Source organism: Nannobrachium achirus, assembly GCF_963921795.1.
Source record: "Nannobrachium achirus genome assembly, chromosome: 8".
Taxonomy (NCBI): Eukaryota; Metazoa; Chordata; class Actinopteri; order Myctophiformes; family Myctophidae; genus Nannobrachium; species Nannobrachium achirus.
In genome coordinates this window covers 27,992,159-28,014,658 of record NC_137817.1, presented here as the reverse complement: position 1 = coordinate 28,014,658, position 22,500 = coordinate 27,992,159, and the positions used below count along the sequence as shown (strand labels likewise).

Sequence of the window (22,500 nt, the reverse complement as noted above, 5' to 3'; positions counted from 1 at the left end):
ACGCTTTCATTCACACAAAAGGTTTATGGATTGCAGCTTTAATAGTCTAAGTCAGTGGTTCTCAATCTTTTTTGGCTTGAGTACCCCCTTTAGCTAATTTTTGAATCCAAGTACCCCCTTTACCCGACAACAACATTTTCCCAACTGCAATTAAAATCATAGCTAGCGGTATATGATAACCCCCCTTTTCAAGAATAACATCACAAAAAATAAAAAAGGGAGTGAAAGTTTCAACACTGTGGCCAAAACATTTCAGTCCAGTTTTCATGTCAATAAATTCCATTCAAACAACATTCAAACACATACAGTAACAGTTGCCTGGTACCATGTAATTTGGGTTGGCAAATATCAGGCTCACAACAAGTTTCTCCAAGTGTCATCATTAAACATAACAGTAAATGTTGTTTCTCCTTCTAATTCAATTGTAGTTAATTATTTAACTATGAATAATATATCATGAGGCATTATCCTGAGTACCCCCTGCTGTACCTCCGCGTACCCCTAGGGGTACACATACCCCAATTTGAGAAACACTGGTCTAAGTTACCTAATAATCTATATTATATTATTGAATATATATTCTAAAGGTTATAATGCATTATATAATACCTTCAGGTGCTTGGTGAATTGTAAATCTGCTACACAGTATACAGTGATCTTTTTTTTCTGTAGCAGTGGAGGAAAGACATGCATGTCAGATTTGATTATATATTCTTGAAAAATAATAATGCTGCCAACAATTGCCCTCTCTCTCTCTCTCTCTCTCTCTCTGTCTCTCTTACAGTGCGTTTCCTCCAGCTCCCTATCCATCCTCTACTTCCTCCTCTATTCTCTCCATTTCCACCCGAGTCCCCAATCCCCACCCCCACCTCCGAATCCTCTCGTGAGAGATACTTAAGGGATATAGAGGCAGATCAGGCGTAAAGGCAGCACTGTGCAGATGGTGAGAGCAGAGAGAGAGAGAGACACACAGACAGAGAAAGAGAGACAAATAAAGACATAGAGAGAGATGCACGAGAGACACAAAGGCAGAGAGAGAGAGAGAGAGAGAGAGAGAGAGAGAGAGAGAGAGAGAGAGAGAGAGAGAGAGAGAGAGAGAGAGAGAGAGAGAGAGAGTGAGACACAATGAGACACATAAAGAGAGAGAGAGAATGGAGCCGGGTCCACAGGCAGACCGTAGCCAATCAGGTGGAAGAGAGAACAGCTCACTGTAGCAGGCCAGCTGAGCTCCTCCACAATCAAATCTAGGGCGACTGTGAATACTATAGCACCCACAGTGAGGCTGAGCGCCCACTCAGAAACACAGCTAAACACTGCAACAATACAGTAGTAGAACAACAAAAAACCCTCAATCCATCCCTCCTGTGTTGACGTGGTATGTGTGAGTGTGATTAATGCTGAAAACAAAGGAGACTTGATTGTGTTTAGACCACGGGTAGACTAAAACGACAAGTCTAACATGTGATCGTGTCCTATTTTTTGGTCCATAAGAATTGGCATCACTGAAGACTGCTTTATACTTCATAGCGCACTCGTGTCATGCACTGAAAATAGCCTTTTGACAAGCTCACAACTCGATTGGAGCTACAATACTTGGGCAATGCTAAATGAAACAATTGGCCATAACATAAGTAATTCGACAGCTGTATATAATAAATAAAATATGTATTACAAAGATGTTACTTTTACATAAAGTAATGTACAGGTTAAAACACCTAAAACACAATGACTACTGTAAAGCTAAGAGTCAATGGAGCCCCAAATATTTCAGATTTAAATCTGCCTAACTATTTTAGCAAAAGACAATATAATCCCAAACAATCAAAATAATCAATAAAGTGGTAATAATTAAAGGCTAATCTATTATTACTGTAAAACTGGTTTGTTTTCTGGGGATAATAGTCATGTCACATGCTTAAAATATGTACAGCGACACAAGCTTTAAATCAATACAATATTAATATGCAATTGTTCTTTCACTGCTAAGAGATACTGTAAGGAAACTATGGTAAAAACAGCATAACATCCTGTGATACTTTCATAACCACTTGGGATCAAATGCTGGCATTCGATCCCCTCTCATAACCTACAAACACAATACACAGGCTATATCAGCCATCTTAATTTAGACATTGCTGTCAAGTTGGCCCACTTTAAACACCACATCGTCACTGATCAAATCGTCTTCCCATCCACACAGTTCGCATGTGTGCACACATGCACACACGCACATGCAAAAGCATGGGGAGAAAATTTGGAAGTATGACTTAAGCTCATACTGCACCTGTCTATGAGGATGTATAGAATCCTGATGTCGTCCCATGGTGCTTGCCGAGTGCCTCCTCCTATTCATCATTATGTTTCAATAACAGCGATCAATCCCAGCCTAGCATATGGAAGCGTGTGGCACGACTATGCCCTCCCCTCTCCGTGCCCTGCTTCAAACACTTACACCCACCACCAACTAACTTCACCGTTTCTAACTGAGCGGAGTCCAGACCACAAAGCAGACTGACATTTCAATGGAAGGCACACGCAAACCCGTGCCCTCCCTTTCCATGCCGCTCCACACTCTTCTTCTGCCTCTCGGGCCACATATGCGCACTCACAACTGCAACGCCCCCCCCCCCCCCCCCATCCCCCCTCCCCGCTTGCCCTCTCGCCCACCCCTAATTCTGCAAATCCGCCAATTGCGAATGACTGCAGGTGCTTTGGGGATGGGAAGATATATACGGTGAGTAGTATGCAGGGATCGGGTTGTATCGAGGAACACCTGGTTGCTTGGATACACCAGGGGCAAAGATCAAAGTGACTCATTTCTGACCATAAACTAGTTGATCAGAGCTCAATTGATTCTCGTAGCACAATGCCCACTGCACTGTTTCCTGGGATGGTTGATAATCATAAGCGTGGCAACATGTAAATTGTGGCAGGTATTGACTGATTAAAAGGCTTTTTGTACAGCTCGCATTGCTGGATTAAGTACCCTGGCCACACAAAACTCCATTTCACTTTGTTATCCAATCTACCGTCTCTACAAATGTGACCATCAAATAAAACGACCAAACCATATTTTAAGTAACTTTAACACCTTTTTACAAAGTTTTAATTATACTGTATTATACTCAAATAACAGTATTAGTTCTGATCTCATCAGACACCGTTTGTTCAGAACGATCCATCTAAAAATAAAGCGAAAGCGCGCGGCTGCTGATGGAGAAAAAGACGAGAGCGCATTGCCATCATCGCTGGAGGGCTGATCTTCTGGACGAAGCCCCCAAACTCCCCTCACTTAAGCCCCTTTTCCACTGGCCCCACACAACTCCACACCACACCGCCCACTTGTGCCAGGTTTTCCACTATAAGGACCTGGGTAGAGTGGCGTGAAAGTGGTACTAAACAGGGTACTAAAAAGTATCCACTCTAGAGTAGGTCTGAGCTAGGCCAAACAGGGCCAAACACATCATAATGACTGATCACTCACTGACTTTTCATTTGGACCACCAGGATATAGTTGTAATACATGATAATATATTCTATTGTGTTATAACCAGTATTATAATCTATTATAGTGTATTATAATTATCATAGTAATACAATAATACTTAATAATGTATTATAATCACAGTTATAATCCATTATAGTGCATTATAATTAGGATAGTTGTAATACAAATTTATATTGTATTATAATCACAGTTAAAAGGGTCAATTTGTTTCTTACCTATAGGGGTACTTTTGTGTAATGGAAAATGTAGATATTTGTATGTGGTGCAGTGTGGTGTGGTGTAGTGTGGTGTGGTGTGGTGCTAAAACTGCAGTCAAAAAGGGGCTTTACTGTACCAGATTACAGTACCATATGGTAGTAACGTCACCATCATGACAAAACAAAAATGTGGTCAATATTTGTTCCCCTTATACAACTCCCTACAGTGTAGAGATGGTATGTTGGGAATGCAATCTGTGTCCAATCAGTCACTGTTATCAGTGGGTTGGCTCATGTAACTCCATGTTAATCTATACCAATGATTCTCAACCTGTGGGCCGGGACCCAAAGTTGGCCTCGTGAGTGCTTGTAGAAATGCTATTTTCACTAGTTTTGTGCGACAGTCTCATATGAAGCACTGCTTTACTTTATGAAAAAAACCTTACGATTTTAAAACTTAGAGATATGAGGTTTCTGCCCGACAGTGACAATATGTTAAATCATTTATTTAAAAATAAATAAATGTTAGGCTATGTTTCCTTAGTTTAAACCTTGAAAAATTACTGCCGCGTTAAGTGGTCAGATGGGTGGGCCGTGAATGCTTCCAAGATGTTAAAGTGGGCCACTGGGCCCTGATCCAGAAAAGGTTGTGAACCACTGTTCAATACAGTATCCTCCAGCTACTGTATCAGACTGACTGACTATCTGACTGCTCTATATATTGTATATGTTTCAGGGTGTGTTTGTGTATGCAAGTGGATTTAAAGCATGACTTGGGTCAGAAACCTATCATACTTAAAATAAGGTTTTGAATCCTCCACAGTGCATCTGGCCTGGCCATACGAGCACAATTGGCTGTGTTTATGAGACGAAGCTGGGCACTAGAGGCCAATTCTTTGTCACTCCATGACAAACAAACAAATACCAACTCGTACAGGTTGGTTAGGGGTGTCTCTCAGCAGGGCTGTTGTAATGAGGCTCCTCACTGGCAGGTGAAAATAAGCGGCAGGCAATGTCATGTATTTCAGAGGAGGCACATGGTTTCAATACCATCCCTAGGACCAACCAGGTCAAAGCCCAACAAGTAGGGGTTAGCGGTGATAAAACTACATAAAGTCTATGGGAAATTCAAGAATAGTGTGTAGAATTACTTTTCTGTGGACCCAATACATGTTAAAAGCCCAAAATACTGATATTTGCAAAGGATTAATTACTAATAACTTCCAAATTCATCCTGAAGCAACCCATGTTAGTCAGGTGTAATTAGGTCTCATCAGGCTGAGGCAAACAGAATGGAACAAGGCAGGCCAATAAAAAGGTAAAGATGGGGGTGGGGTCAGCCGGTCAGGTGTTACAGTAATAGAGGTGAAGGAATGACAGAGATTGGAAATGGCAATCTTTATATAAGCCCTGGCAGTGGAGGTCCTCAAAGACACCAAATCCATTTTGACATGGTAGCAACAAACATCTAACTTCAAGGTGGAGAACTTGGCATAGCCAGTAGCCACCTTAATGTTTCAGTGTAAAACTGTCAAACACAATCAAACAAGGCTGAACACCGCTGGGAGCTGTCAAATCAATCATCTTAGGACATCTTTCTTTTAAGGTAACTGAAATCACTCACGCCTTAACGATGAGTCTGTTGTAACTGCCGCTATCACAGACCCTGTCCCTTTTCTTTGAAGCAGCGGCAGAAATGAGGCCACACACACGCAAGCATGTACGCAGGCACCCACGCACGCACGCACCTATACTCACGCATGCATGTACGCACACTCGCACAAACGCTCACACACGCACGCACACGCGCGCACACACACACACACACACACACACACACACACACACACACACACACACACACACACACACACACACACACACACACACACACACACACACACACACACACACACACACACACACACACACACACACACACACACATCCTCCCTTGCGTCCCCAGCTGAACTACACTGACCTGTGATCCCCAGGCGGCTCTCCTGTGATCCCATTGCGGCTGGCAGATCATCTGGAGATACAAGCATAGAGAAAGAAAAAACCACTATGAAGGACTGGTCCACTCTACACACTCTCCACTGGAGCGCCACAGCACTCCTCGTTCACTATACCTCTTGTTCTCCCCCTCCCTCCCTATCCTCAGAATGATCCATCTAAAAATAAAGGGAAAGGCGCGCTGATGAAGAAAAAGATGAGAGCGCATTGCCATCATCGCTAGAGGGCTGATCTGCATAGGCCTCCTTCTCTATCTATGCATCCACCGAAGCCCCACCAACCCCTTCCCCCCCATCGCTGCAGCGATTTCCATTTTTGTTCAACTAGGGGAAAAGCTGTAATTGAATTTCACAGCCAGGCCACAGCTTTGCAAGTGCCCTCTGCACTCTGCCTAATGGGTTCTTCCTACATGCAACTTCATGGCTTCTAATTAGGAGACAGTGGAGAGAAAGGGTGAGAGAGAGAGACAGGGGGAGAGAGGAGGCAAGTGGGAGGAGCAGAAGGAGAGAAGGCATGAAAGGATGGAGGCAGCTTTATTATCATGGTTAGGATGGAGAAAGGGAGGATACAGAAGATGCAAGGAACTTGGGATGGGGAAAGAGTGTGCAGGCAGGGAGATGGAGGGAAGAAAAATGACGTATAAGAGAGGTGAAGCAGGACGTGAGGAAACGGCTGAGAGAAATCTCAGTCACGACTCATAACACAACTAGAAAAAGTTCTCCTTGGAGTCAGGTCAAGTCAGGTTATTGTGGGCCAGCAATGTTCGGAATTGACCAATCAGGATGGAATATGACGAATCGGACAGATCACATGACTATAGATATAATGTGTACCGATATATGTGATGTTATGTGATGTTTGGACAATCTGTAGGAGTAATATAAAAAAAATGTTTTGCAAAAATCGTCCTCCTGGTGGCGCTATAAGAGGCAGATGTGCAAAATTTGTGTCAGAGGTTTTGCTCTGATCCAGGGAGTGCACAGTTTGGCGTCGATCTGTCCAACGGTGCATGAGATTAGCTGCTCACAGACGGACGTACGGATGGACACACACGCGGACTGACAGACAGAGTGCAAAACATAGTCTTGGCCATGCCTTTGGCCTGGCGGAGACAATTACGAACAAAAATCTAACAAATTAAAAAAAAAAAAAATCCCACAGTATAATATCTCTACAATATTCCTTTAATATTGAGGATATGCACTTTTATTTAGTGTATACTGTATGTTAACGCCATATCCTATTCACATTCACAATGATATAACATGTCTTATGATTATAAGAAACCCAAATAAGATGGGGGGGTGCCGAATTACTAGCTGATGATGTCTTTTGTTTACTGTTGGCTATCAAAAGTCTGTGTGATTCAGTTTCCATTGATGTATTTGTAATATTCTCTATTAATTCATGAGGACCAGAAGAATATGAATATGTATACGAAGGTGTAGGATTAAAGTACATGTGAAAAATGTATAGGAATTGCATACCCATGCACAATGGATTACAGTACAACTATTTGATTGAATCACAATATTTAAGACAGTCTTTATCTAGCAGTAGTGTGCGGCCGGATATCCATTTCATATCCCATTAATTCAATTCCAGCCTCAACTTTTCAATGGGGAGATGAAACATGGGGCGGGGAGGCCATGACTGGAAGTGTTCATTTATTCATTCACATCAACTTATGAAAGGGAGCTTCTCTCTGTCTCTGTCTCTTGTTCTTTCTTTCTATCTCTGTCTTTCTCCATGTTATATTAATGGGTGAATGGGGGATGGTTGTAATGGAAGGGGCTGGAATCGGTCACCATGACCGTCCTCAACACCACTGAGCGAGACACTACGTCACTACTACTGTGGACTTGGAGACTAAATAAATGGACTGCGTCTGCGTTTATAAAGTGCTTCTGTAGTCCTCTCACCCCTCGGAGCCTTGTATTATTAGTGTGGTTGCCCTAACAGGGTAAACAGACTATAGTACTTGTCCGACTTTCTTTATTCCATCTTTCCAGATAAACGTTATTTTGTCGCGTTACCCCTCCCACAGTTTCGGGCCATATGTCAAATCGACCGACTTCATCGGGAATCGTGTGTTTGCATTTTGCTAAGAGATACGTTATATAGTTTAATTTATATTAATTTATTAATGAATTCGTTTTCTCCATTGACTTGAATGGGAAAATGCAAAAATGTAACTTTTCACAAACATGGAGATGATGTCAGTCTACACATGAGACTGACAAGGAAGCCAAATGTGGAAAAAGCTGATTCAACCAGCATTCCAAGATATGGGCTTAAAGGAGTAGTTCATGGAGACTTGAGTTCAATAATATTCTTTGTTTAATATTCAATAATTTGATTATAATAAATGTACCGGTACCCCCATCAATGGGCCTACAAAGAGTCTCCTCAAATTATTGGCTTTGGAATGCGACAAAAACTAAAAAGAAATATTATTGAACTCAAGGCTCCATGGGGTGAGTAATCGATAGAAAAAAAGTCATTTTGGGGGTGAAGGGTGAGTAATCGATAGAAAAAAAATCAGGTTGGGGTGAACTATCCGTCTAATATTGATGACATCATGGATCTCCATATATGCATAAAAGGGACAAGTACTGAGTACTGAAACAGAGATCTCCATATATTGCCATTGATGTATTAGTGAATTAATTTCCCCATTTCACTTGAATGGGGAAAATTCATTTGCAAGTGCAAGCAACCACACTTGCAATTTCCCAGAATGTCATCTATCTAGTGATGGACTCACATTCACCCATTCACTGCCAAACTGCAGGAGCAGTTAGGGTTCAGTGCCTTGCTCAAGGACAAGCTCAGACAACCTCTCTATCAGCTGAGCCATTGCTGCCCCTGACCATTATACACTGCAATATCCTTGTCAGACGTTCTCTTATAATATTTATTTGGGTTAGCCTGTCAACTCTCAGCAATACACTAACTGATTGATCACGCAAGAAAGCAAATGAAAACATATAGCTTATATATTGTTTTTGCCAGTGAAAATAAGGAAATTATATACTGAACCATGGTGAACATGGGCAACCTACAGTAGAGGTGTGCGTGCGTAGCTGAGCCACGTGGCTTCTCATGACCAAATGAATTATGTCAGATAATAAATTAGAGATCTACTACAAGAAGCTCCATGACCTTCTGCTTCTGTAATGATTTGATGATGATACAGACAGAGACAGACATACATCGTGTGTGCGTGTGTGTGTGTGTGTGTGTGTGTGTGTGTGTGTGTGTGTGTGTGTGTGTGTGTGTGTGTGTGTGTGTGTGTGTGTGTGTGTGTGTGTGTGCGTGTGCGTGCGTGTGTAGACTATATACCCACTTTAGCTGAAATGAAAAGTGTGTAATAGAGAAAATAATCTTTGTCAATTATGGTGAAATGTGTCATCACAAGAAGCATGAAGAGTGTGCTGTTTGTTGTCTCCACCAGCCGAAGGCATGGGGAGAGAATGTTTTCCTCTCCGTCCGTCCGTGCGTCCTCGCAGTTTGTTACCACCTAATCTCAGTCGCCGTTGGGCCGGTCGCTGCCAAAATGAGCACACTCTCTCCCTGGATGCCAATTCAGAACCTCTGACCCACATCTTTCAAATGGGCCTGTTCTAGCGCCACCATGAGGCCAATGTTTGCAAAACACATTTCTGTACACTACTCTTACAGATTTTGTCCAAAAATCCTAAAAATCGGTAGGCAGTATCTCGACAGTCATGTGATCGACACGGATCTGTCCGATTTTGCATATTCCATCCTGATTGGCTAAGATTGGCTTCCAAAGTTTGTAGGATTGAGCCGTTTTGAACCAAATGCCTCAAATCACAAACGCCAAGTGCAATTAACATGATTTTTTTTAAACCAGCCTCATGGTGGCGCTATAACAGGCCGATTTGTGGTTTTACCTATAACTCAACCGATCAGTTTCAAACGGTGTAAGCGCACTCCCTAGAGGCCAAGGAAAAACCCTTTCCCTGCATTTTTCACATCAGCCTTTTATAGCGCCACCTTTGGGCCGACTTATGTAAAACACATTTTTGGATATTACTCCTTCAGATTTTCTCCAAAAATAACACAGATCAGTACACAGTATCTCTATAGTCATGTGATCAAGTCTGATCCGTCTGATATTTCATATTCCATCCTGATTGGCTAATATTAGCTTCCAAAGTTTGCAGGATTGCTCCATTTTTGAACAATGTCAAGGAACAAATGCTACCCTTTTCACATTGGCCTGTTATAGCGCCACCAGCAGGTAGACTTTAGCAAAACACATTTTTGGAACACAATGCCTCAAATCATGCATGCAGTGTCCGATTACTCCGATTGCCATGAAAGGTCTAAGGTGAAGAACATGCCACCCTTTTTACATTGGCCTATTATACAGTAGCACCACCAGGACTCCTGGCCTGGTGGAGACCTGTGCTCGGAAGAGCACTGCTTCTAGTTTATTATATTATTTATATTGACTAGGATGTCTACATGTGAGTGAATTGCCTTCACAGTGTTGTGTTGTCTACTGTATATATTCTGAACTTCTTCAATCTAGCCCCTGACCAGACAAATATGCCAAATATAATAAAATAAACAAAGTAAAAAAATAACTAACTGAAAGTGAACTGACTTAAAAGAAAAAGAAAAGAAAAAAGAAACACACAACTACAATAGCTCTCAGTATGTAGTGCCGTGCGTACTGTGTACAGCACGTGTCCAAGCGAGTGCATGTGACCTGCCCTAGCTCGTTACAGCTCAGAACCCAACGTGCTCGTCTCCTCTCCAGCAGATGAGACTGATGTGGCTTGAAAGAGCTACTGTCATCCACAGGAGATGAGCTGGCATCTTGAATGGCAGATGAGAAAATCTGCCTAATACCATAGATCCTCATTTTATCCAAGCCCCTCGAGGAACGGAGTGAGGTCGTTTGGGAAAAAATAATTCAAAATATCCGACATGAAAGGATAAGTGCTCTTTGCCACGTAATAACGTGCACATGACGCACATTTTGATTTCAGATATTTCATTATGATACAGTATCGTTGATGTTGGTGGAAACCTTGTATTTCCACACCGCTCCTTTTTATTATTATGTTAAAAACATTTTTTTAAATAGGCAAGTGAAAATGGCCATAATACACAGTACAATGTTGGTGCAGAATTGGCCACCAGTCTGAACGATGCTATGTTAATTTGTTAACTAGCTAATTCTATTTTCACTATTCAATTTGTTTTTATTTCATTTGGACATATTTCCACCCAACAACGACAATATCTGTCTCTCTCTGTTTTATTTGATCTAACTCTGTCTGTCTCTGTCTCTCTCTCTCTCCAATCATTTCCGAGCCCTTATGCCCACTTGCCCAGCATACTGCTGGTTGTGACCTCCGTTATCTCAGAAGAATGCACCTTTCACCATGTCAAATCTGTGGGAGGCTAGGAGCTCACGGGCGTCTAATGTGGTGGTTCTCAACCTTTGCTGGATCAGAGCACACTTGAAAAACTCAAAAGTGTTCTCAGCCCACCCATCCAGGGGTCATCAATATGTCTGTACACAGACAGAAATGTCCGTGGCAAGACTTGGTCTTGTCCGTGGCAAATCTTCCCCCAGTGGGCCCAGGCGCACGGGTATGTTTACTAACCCAGTGGTTCTCAACCTTTTCAGGCCACGACCCCCAAAATAATCATATTTTAACTGGGGACCCCCCCAACCTGACGAGCACTAAGAGTTGAGGAATTACATTTTGTATAACACGGTTCTATTGTGAAAATAGCAGATCTACATGCTCACAACGCCTCGCGCTGCGAGGCGTTGTGAGCATGTAGATCAGCTATTTTCGCAATTTCTGCCTTTAATATTTGAAAATTTGGCCAATGTTTAATTTGTCATTTAAGAGGTATTAAAAAGTACTTCATTTGTCACTTTAGAAATGTGCATATTCTCTATACTTACATTTTATGTTGGTTTGTTTACAGTTGAGTGAGAAAACAATGTTAATCACCCACAGGTTGAGATCCACTGTACTAAACGAATGTTTTTTGAAAATGTTTAATTTGAAATAATGAATTAAAAACAAAATGTAGGAAACAACAAACAAGAATACTTCATAACAAACCATAAGTATAATTATGTAACATAATACGCCATATTCAAACTATACCAATATAACTATTATAATAAAAGGATAAAGATGAAGGGACGTTTCCAAGGGTGGGTCTTGGCAAAACATGGTTGCGTTTAGTAAACACGAGGCCCACAGGTGGAGAATCAGTGGGCTAATGCACTTCTGAGCCAGATAATGATCCACTGTTCCATCACTCAGCTGTTACCATCTGCAACCAGCCTAATGCTACTTTTACCATGCCCCCGCCCGGCCTCACTGATATCATCATATCATCAACATTTTGATCTTTGCCCTCACCAAAAGAATCATGTGTAAATTATTTCTTCTCAAAATTCAAAGCCAACAGGGAGAATTTACATTGATTTTACATTGTGCGTACCTACGGACATTAAGCAGTTCCAACATAGAACACACCTCAGATAACTTAAAGTTATACCATGTAACTTTTTTTATAAAACAAATCTTAACATTGTCCTAACTGTTAAATCGCTAAAGTTTTAGAACCCCCACTCTGTTATTTTCAGCTTCTGAAGCCTTCTCTTTATATGTTTTCTATGAGTTGTGAGGGGGGGAGAATTTCCCGGCAAAATGATGTCATCTCCCACATGATACACTACCGGCCAATCACAGCGCCGATCATACACCAACGGCCAATCACAGCGAGTCTTGCTGTCTCTAAAGGAAGTAGCTTCCCTCAGCAACTGTGTTTACATTGGTGAAGGAATCTTGCTTGCTACTCCCTCAATTCTGGTCTAAAAATGATGGGAGACGGCTCTACGGAATCGTATCGGCAAGGCGGAGGTGCTCGCGACGGCCGCAGTGGTCCGCGGACCCCCGTTCCGGTGGTCCGCGGCGACTCCGGCCGAAAAAAGCAATACCGCTACTGACCACTAGTTGAGCAGCTTCCACAGTACAGCTTTAATGTTATACTTATTATCTCTACTAGTCCTTACCCGTTCAAAGATATGAGCTCCGAAATGATGTGCAGTGTGTGGGTTATGGGGTGTGCACTGTGCACACAGTATATGAGGGATGGAAAGTAACTTTCTGATGCTTGCATGATAATATGTAGGAGCATCAATGTAAGAAATACCCGTTTCGTTTAAAGGCTACAGAGATACTATGTACCGATCTACATGACAACATCTGTAACGCAGGGCCAGCCAACACCCCCCCCCCCCCCCCACACACACACACACACACACACACACACACACACACACACACACACACACACACACACACACACACACACACACACACACACACACACACACACACACACACACACACACACACACACACAGCTGGTTAAACATGTTGCCCCATGCTAGATGCAGAATAGATATGCCTCATACTAGATGCAGAATAGATAGTAGATACACCATAAAAATGCTAATATACAGCATATGATTTGTGAAAGTGACAAACGGGCTTCACAGTTATGTCAGGTGTGTTCATATGCTAATGGTGATGCGATTTCAGATCAATTGCTTCAGCCACTGAGGAGAAACACTGTGACAGACACTCACTCAGACAGACAGACAGACAGACAGACAGACAGACATTCGCAAAATTATAGTATAGATGAGAAACCACCAAGGATTCTATAAGGAATACATGCAGATTATGCATTCACCTGCAGGTGGAGCTCTTGATGTAGCTTCACTGTGGTGGCTCCAATGCTCCATACAGTAAGTGTTTATGTGGTACAAGTAGATTTAGTTTTTTCTTCTGTTCCCAGAGACAAGTACGTAAGCATTTGCATTACATGATCTGAACATTTAATTGCTGTCTAAGAAATACACTTTCATAACTGATAAGGCATGATTGGGATATCATACACCAACACCATGCAATAGAATGTATGCAGCATTAGGTTTTAACTAGACAGATATAGAATACAATAAAATGACTTGCACTTGCACAATAGTCCAAAGTTTGCTTAAATAAAGTTGTCCCTAATGTGCAAGTGCAGAGTCAGACAGTGTACGGGTCATTTTATTTTATTCTATACGACTGATCGCTGCCAAGTTTGATTTGCAGATGGAAAATGTTGGATATTTTTGGATATATTTTATAAACAAAAATGTTTTGACTAATGTTTACAACTATTACATAGACAAACCTATTACAGCCACCTTACAATTCAGTTCTATCAAACGCTGTCATTTTTTATTCTCTAGTAGATCAAGTATAAAAACATGTATGCTTTAGAATACCTACAGTACAGCACTTATAGAATGCCAGTCAAACAGCTTGTTGGACCAAAGCGCATGATATATGAATTGCTGCAGTCCTTAAAAATCTGTTTTTACGTTCGGAGACTCCCGTTCTGGACAGGTTTCAGACGAGCCTCATGCAGGAGACTTGGCTCAGATCTGAACCCTTTTGGTATGGCATTAGGGACCTGTTAAGAACTTACGACCAAGTAGGGTTTGAACCCATGTTCTTCTCCATGAAAGGCCTATGCTCTAACCACTACACTATGGCAGCCTGCTACATATTTACTGTATATATACTGTACGTATAAATCTGGCAAATAAAGTCCAGTATAGGATTTCCTCAGTTGTAGTTAAATAGTAAATGATGCATTTATATAGCACCTTTATCCAAAGCACTACACATAGATTGTGCATTACATTCACCTATGGCAGAGGAAACCATGCAAGGCACCAACCTGCACATCGGGAGCAAATTAGGTGTTCACTCAGAGTCTTGCTCAAGGACACTTTGACACTAACTCTGGGGGAGCCCTGGATCGAACTGGGGACCTTGCGGTTCCCATCCGGCCGCTCTATCGGCCACTATACCCCTAAGCCACAGCCACCCCAATGCCGACCCAGTAGTAGTTGTCACAACAAGACAGATTCCACCCAGGCCTACAATAAACATTAACCTCAAACCATATACTGTATACTTTGTTGACCAGGGACACCCAGGGCTCTATGCTTTTGTTTCCTCTACACCAAATAGCTTCGGCAAGAAAAAGCAAATCTACAAGCTCACAGTCACAACATGTCACGTTGTGAACTTGTAGAGTTTTTTGCAATTTTTGTCCCAGAATATGGAAGCTAGAGTTCATGTGGTTAAACTAGCACTGGTCCATAGCATTAGGAGGTCTCCTCAAGTGAGTGTACATATTTTGTTTCTATTGAACAAATCTGCAGGTGGCGCAACATTTTCTGGACAAAAAGTGGATTTCACACAAACCACAGGGTTGTTTTAACACAGTAAACCCGTCTTCTGTGTTCTAGCTGAAGTGTGTAGACATTGTGCACCCGTTCAAATGAGCAAAATACACACACACACCAGAGCTATGTATAAACCAATGCAGTCTGTCACGTTTCTGGGATGGTGACATGGGTCACCTCCTGCTGGGCCATTGTTTGTCTCTGGATAGTGGATACTGTAAAACCAACCGTAGATTTCTACAGTGGCCCATAACTATAATATACAACACCGTCTGTTTTCTTTGTTTTGTGTTGATTCCTATGTAAACTACTTTATGGCCAGAGCAGCTGGTATGGGTAAGGGAAAAAGCAAGAGAAGAACTCGATGTGAACGGGTCTGCCTGGATTCTTGTAGCTTGTTTCTAAGAGCTACAGTAGGGTCTAACGCAGACTGACACGCATTAGGATAGAACACGCACGCACACACAAAGTCCGTCACGACGCACACACTGTAGCCCCGTAGAACCCAGCAAGACTGACCGAAACTCCCACTGACCAGCAGCTGCTCAAACTCGCCCCCAGTCCAGGGAGAGAGGGAGGGGTGGGCGATGGATAGGGAGAGAGAGGAATACAGTACAGTATATATACTGTACAGAGAGAGAGAGAGAGAGAGAGAGACATTTAATCACTGTAAATAAAAGACAGAAAGGACAGCTGCGCATAAGATAGTCAACTTATGTTAGTAGTATATCATCAGCAAACCGAACTAAATGTGATTTAACACAGGGAGAAGCTACCCACAGAGTGTCTCGTATTTCAGAACGTCCCCTGGGTTCCTTAGCAAACCCCTCTCATGGACAATGTAGACCTACCGTTCCTAGATGGAAGCCAAGGATCACCTTCCTTCAACACAACACAGCTAGCTTACTAATGGATCTGGCAAAGCCATCTGTGTATGTACAGTATGTGATTTTGTGGGGTGTGTGTGTGTGTGTGTGTGTGTGTGTGTGTGTGTGTGTGTGTGTGTGTGTGTGTGTGTGTGTGTGTGTGTGTGTGTGTGTGTGTGTGTGTGTGAAGGAGAGACAGAGAGAGAAATGGTACTCCTGGGATTGGACGATGACTCACCCACCACAAGTTCAGACACGTGCGCACACACACACACACACACACACACACACACACACACACACACACACACACACACACACACACACACACACACACACACACACACACACACACACACACACACACACACACACACACACACACACACACACACACACACACACACATCATCGTCATAACTCGAAATCCTGTTAGCAGGACTCATTGATACTAATTGTTCCCAATCAGTGTGTCAGTCCGCCTGTCAATGCACTATGAAACCTGACCAGAGAAGGGATTGTCTATTGATCTCATTATCCGCACACATCACTGTGTGTGTGTGTGTGTGAGAGAGAGAGAGAGAGAGAGAGAGAGAGAGAGAGAGAGAGAGAGAGAGAGAGAGAGAGAGAGAGAGAGAGAGAGAGAGAGAGAGAGAGAGAGAGAGAGAGAGAGAGAGAGAGAGAGAGAGAGAGAGAGACAGAGATAGAGAGACAGAGATAGAGAGAGAGAGAGAGAGAGAGACAGAGAGTGAGGAAAGGTCACGCATCAAGAGCTAGCAGAGCATAGTGTGTATGGTTAAACTGCTGGTAAATTCAATCTACAGTCATTGTAATAAATCAAGTCCACTTTCAGTGAAGTTTGAATGCTGTTGGTTGTTGTTGTTTGAAATTTACCAGTAATGTACAACATGCAAGTTAGTAGTAGCCTATTAGTTTGATGCTTTATAAAAAAGACACATCAATATTCTGAGTAATTGAACTACTGTAGATAGATGCCCAATGTAGCAGTGTACCATTTGAATTCAACCTGTATGTACTGTATTACCATGCACGCTTTTAGCATGGTGGACTGCTGTGCCCATTGAGATAACGGAGACCAGGCATGAATCACACCAAACAATGCCTCAGTACATGCACTATTTCTTCTGCAATTCATCTCTCTGTGAACTACTAACAATGCGCTTATAGGCAAGGCTTCAAAGCAGCCATGAGTGGTAAGAGGTGATCCACTGACGTGTTTATCTGCCGCTCCGGAGCAGCATGAAATGTGCACATGAAAAATAAATGGAGGCACGATGCCTCCGTGCAAAGCTGATGTCATATGAGTAATTGTCAGAGCACTTGCACACACGCATGTTGTGTTCTACGGTATGTATATCGCCACGGTCGGGGAGAAACCTCCTATCTCCAAGTTTCACATTTGTAAGCTTTTACGTGAAGTAAAGCCCTGCTTCACCATACAAGACTGTCGCACAAAACTAGTAAAAGAAATAGCTGATCGACAAGCACACAACACCTCACGATGCGAGGCGTTGTGTGGTTGTAGATCTGCTATTTTCATTGCTTAAATCATTTTAAAAATTATAAATACAAAACGAACGGTTTTGGACATACAAGGTTTCCATCCAACAACGATGATATATAACATCCAGTATAATGGTATTCTGGATAGTGAATAGATTGTGCTGAAGGCAGCCACCTGCACGGCCTTGGGTCGGGACAGATTACGCGTGTGTGTGTGTGTGTGTGTGCATGTGTGTGCGTGCGTGCGTGCGTGCATGCATGTGTGTGTGTACTGTATGTGCCTGGGTTGCAGTAGGGTTGCATGACTAAGGGTTTGCATTAAATGTCATGTGAATCCCCATAAGCACACCCATGCCTGCACAGTTCACCCTCAAGTACAGTATGCATGCGTGTTCTTTGTTGTGTGTCTTAAAGTGGCCGTGTAGATGTAAAGATGATGTATTCTTTACCATTTGGAATAAGCAGGAATTATCAGGATCAGTTCTATGCAGAACTTGAATTCTATTTGAATTGAAATAATTAAAGTTTATTTGAAGAAGCAAAATCGGAAAGTTTGCAGTCACTTTCTGACAAATCGGCACATGAAGGAATTTCCGAATGAGTTACTATGTTATGCTTATTTGTTTTGGTTTCACAGCACCATATCCCTTAATGGGATTCTTTATTTTATTCTTTCATGGCATGGTATGCCTCGCTAGAGATTTGTCTCCATACTGGCCACTGTGAGACATACTGTAGTCATGTACGTAGATAAACGTCATCGACATCTGCACTAGGATTGTTGTCGTTTCAGTCTGCTGCAGCCAGAGACTGGAATGACATACACAAAACTTTACAACTGCACACTTTCATCTCCAAGTCAGCTTTTAAAGCCCCTGTCATGGACATTCTTAAAGACAAATGCTGTTGTTCCTCAGACTGCTAGACCGTCTTCATTCTTGGCTTTTCTTCTCTGCAGTAATACATTTGGTTTCGCTGTGCATTTTAATCTATGATTTTTGTCAGTTGTTGTGTTGTTTTATATTGTGTTCTTTTACAGTTTTTAACAGATGTCATATAAATTGTTTTTCTTTTCTTTCCTGAAAAAACTAGCTTATTATATCAGTGTTGCGCAAACTTTTCATGTCAAGGACCCCCAAAATTATGTATTTGGGAGCTATCCCTCCCATCTCAAAATATTTAGTTCCAGGGACCCCCAGAAGCAAAGATTTGAGTTTAAAATGTTTGCTTGAAAAAATACGCATGTTCAAAAATTTGTGCACATTTTTAAATTTTTTCTAATATAGCAGATCTGCAAGTTCATATAAGCTTGTATATCTGCTATTTTTGATAAATCGTGACACACACACACACGCACACACACTCGTAAACATAGCTAAAATATGAAATGACACAGATGCATTCCCAAATTGAATGGTTTAAAAAAAGGCTCAAGCTCCTCATGTCAGTTGCTCAGCCTCATTACAAAAAGATTTTGTGCAGGATTTTTGCAAGTGTGTTTGCCCTGAATCAATGCATGTTGTGCATATACAGTACATCCAGTATACATGTACGCACACTCGCACAAACGCTCACAAACACACACACACACACACACACACACGCACACGCACACGCACACACACACACACACACACACACACACACACACACACACACACACACACATAATAATGTGGAAAAAATCTTGGGCTTCTGACATCAGCTCATGGCTCTCTGCTGCTTTTATTGTTGAGAGGGCTGCGTCGCATGCGTCACAGGCTGCATCCACAACTCCCTGAATCCTGTTGTGTTGGCCTTAACTGCTGCTTCTGATTGAAGATGATGTCGCCAGGCGTAGACATTGGTCTTCCATTTGAAGGCAGAATGCATAATGAGCTGCTGTGCTGCTGCGTGACAGCAGAAAGTAAAAGAGAGAAAATGTCTCTCTTATGCTCGTCAGTGGCGCTTTCTCCTTTCATCTACAGTATGTCATCAGCAGTAGTGCAGTACTCCTGATGAGGGGGATGGGGGGCTCCTATATACTGTGTCTGAAAAATGTGAATGTTAAAGTCAAACTGGGATAGAGACTTCTTCTCTCTGCTTTTTAAGCAAAGATTAATGTGTTTATTTTGGAGCCTGTCACAGGAAAGGTGCAAAAGCAGAAGGCAGAGGGGTACTTCTCCTTCTGCAAGAAAATCAACATACAGTATATATAGGCTACACCAGTAGCAAAGAGTGGGAGAGCTGGAGAAGAAACGGGGTTATGGATGGAGCAAAACATGTTGAGGCAGTTATCGTAGAATAACGCATGCTGCAGACTGAGGCAACTCGACCAACGCCGAACGGCAATGGTATACGGAGGAGATAACTATAATCCCATTCCCATTTACTTGAAAAGCCTGCAATTTACTGCTATATTACATTTTGGCCAACTGTGGAAATGTGCATCGATTTCGAATGCTGGTATATTTCGTTCCATCAATATCACGTCACCTTACAGCCAGGACCATGTCAGAATGCCTGAATTGATATCCCGTCAAGTGAGTGTGAATGCAAAGCTTCACTTTACCGATACCATCAAGATAATGTGTCATGACGCCGGTGCTTATATTAGTTGATCTATGAACAAATGTGTCATAAAAACTGAGACAGAGTGTGTATCACAGCGGGTTGCCTACAACCAGGACGACACTTTGTGTTCAATGAACAAAATGCAACATTCTATCAGTATTTTGGCATAACTAAGAGAAGTATGAAACATATATTTGCATGGAGATGGAGTGTCAAACTATCATACGAGATAAGTAGCATACAGTAACTCCTTTCAGTACGTTCGCATGGGAGTGGAGAGAGAGTAGAGTTACATTAGCCGGTCTTTCAGACTGCAGATGGATATTTATTGTTACTAGTTGCAAATACATGCATCCCCAAATGCCTAGTCTCAAGTGTTTAGAGACACTTCCCGTGCAACCATTAAGTACTATACCCGATATTCATTTAATGTGGGAACAGTCACATGACATTAAGGAGGCCAATGTGGAAATGCTTCTCCCACTGCTTATACTGGCAATTTATATAAATGTACTGGTTTAAAGGATAACAAAACTATAAGCAGTGCTCTTCCGAGCACAGTTCTCCACCAGGTCAGGTATTAATTATTGTGGCCTCCTGGTGGCGCTACGTGTGAAAAGGATGCCATGTCTTCTTTGGCCTTTGACGATCACATGACTGTTGAGATACTGCCAATTTCATTACAATTGCACGCTGTGTTCATGATTTGAGGCATTTAGTTCGAAACGGATCAATCCTGCAAAGTTTGGAGGCCAATCTTAGCCGATCAGGATGGAATATTTAATATGGGACAGATCCGTCTTGATCATATGACTGTAGATATACTGTGTACTGATTTTTGTTAATTTGGGGTAAATTCTGAAGGATCCAAAAGTGTGTCTTACATAAGTCGGCCTCCAGGTGGCGCTATAAAAGGCTGATGTGAAAAATGCAAGGAAAGGGTTTTTCCTTGGCCTCTAGGGAGTGTGCTTACAAAGTTTGAAACTGATCGGTGGAGTTATAGGTAAAACCACAAATCGGCCTGTTATAGCGCCACCATGAGGCTGATTTAAAAAATGTGAAGTGGCATTTCTTCCTCGGCCAAGTGGGAACGTGTGTGCACGATTTCATGATGATTGCACTCTGCGTTTGTGATTTGAGGTATTTTGTTCAAAACGGCCCAATCCTACAAACTTTGGAAGCCAATATTAGCCAATCAGGATGGAATATGGAAAATCAGACAGATCCATGTCGATGAAATTACTGTAGAGATACTGTCTACCGATATGCGTGATTTGTGGACAAAATCTGTAGGAGTACTGTCAAAAAATGTGTTTGACAAAAAACAGCCTCATGGTGGCACTAGAACAGGGCCATTTGAAAAATGTGGGGCAGACGTTCTGAATTGGCATCCTGGGAGTGTGTATGCTCATTTTGGCAGCGACCGGGCCAACGGCGACTGAGATTAGGTGGTAACAAACTGCGAGGACGCACGCACGGACACACACATGGACGCACGGATGCACACGGACGCACCCATGCCTTCGGCTGGTGGAGACAAAAAGGTCCTGGGTACTTCCATTGTGATCATTTGTATTCAATTCATCAACAGAGCATAAAATACTAACACATTATTACAACAACAAAAAAATAGTTTGTACAAACTAAAGTGCACATAACCTATAAATGCATTCCCTCTTTACTATTTCATGTTCTCACCCTATGACTAAATTGCTTTGCATTAACTTCCATCTTTACTTGCATGCATCTATGTATGTGCCAGCATGACGGCAGGATAAAATGCTCACAGTACACACACATGCTTGTAAGGAAAAGGAAAGGAGAGTCTTGAAGGAAAACAAATCCACAGAACAAAAGAAAGAGAGAGAAAGCTCTTTGGAGTAATTCCTGGCTTCAGGGTAAACTACAGACACTCAGTGCCTTTCACACGAAACAGTTTATGCCACCGAGGACTTCATTTAAATGAGAGAGAGAGAGAGAGAGAGAGAGAGAGAGAGAGACAGGGAGAGAGAGAGACTTGGAGGAATGACATAAAAAATCACACTCGTGTGAACTGAGCGGTGGAGGCGTGTGTGTGTGTGCGTGCGTGCGTGCGTGTGTGTGCGTGTGTGTGTGTGTGTGTGTGTGTGTGTGTGTGTGTGTGTGTGTGTGTGTGTGTGTGTGTGTGTGTGTGTGTGTGTGAATGTGAGTGTGAGTGTGCCTGCCCTGAACAACAGCGCCCCTCCCTTAACGTGTGTGGTCAGAAAAGGTATTGCAGGCTACATACAGACAGACAGACATACAGACAGACACGCACACACACATACCCACACACACGGCCACGTATAGGAGACGGTGTGACCACCGCTCAAAAAGAGCCAGTGAGGCAGAGACAGAGAAAGTGAGATGCTAGGGAAAATATGTTAAATGAAGCTCTGATATTAGGGTTAGGACATATATAAATGCATGCATAAATGTATACAGTATAGCCTATACAGTGTCTGTGTGTTTGTGCGTGCGTGCGTGCGT

At 42.3% G+C, this 22,500-nt stretch overlaps 1 protein-coding gene across 2 annotated transcripts in view; it reads right to left on the bottom strand.

Annotated features, from left to right (window-relative positions):
• pde3a (phosphodiesterase 3A, cGMP-inhibited) overlaps positions 1-22,500 on the bottom strand; it is a 76,328-nt gene that overhangs the window by 28,240 nt on the left and 25,588 nt on the right. Inside the window, exon 2 of one of the 2 annotated variants that reach the window (XM_080731378.1) lies at positions 5,687-5,737. The exons of the other annotated variant lie outside the window; for it this stretch is intronic. Coding sequence (XP_080587504.1) covers positions 5,687-5,737 — 51 coding nt within the window. The remainder of the gene's footprint in view (positions 1-5,686; positions 5,738-22,500) is intronic. 2 annotated transcript variants of the gene reach the window in all.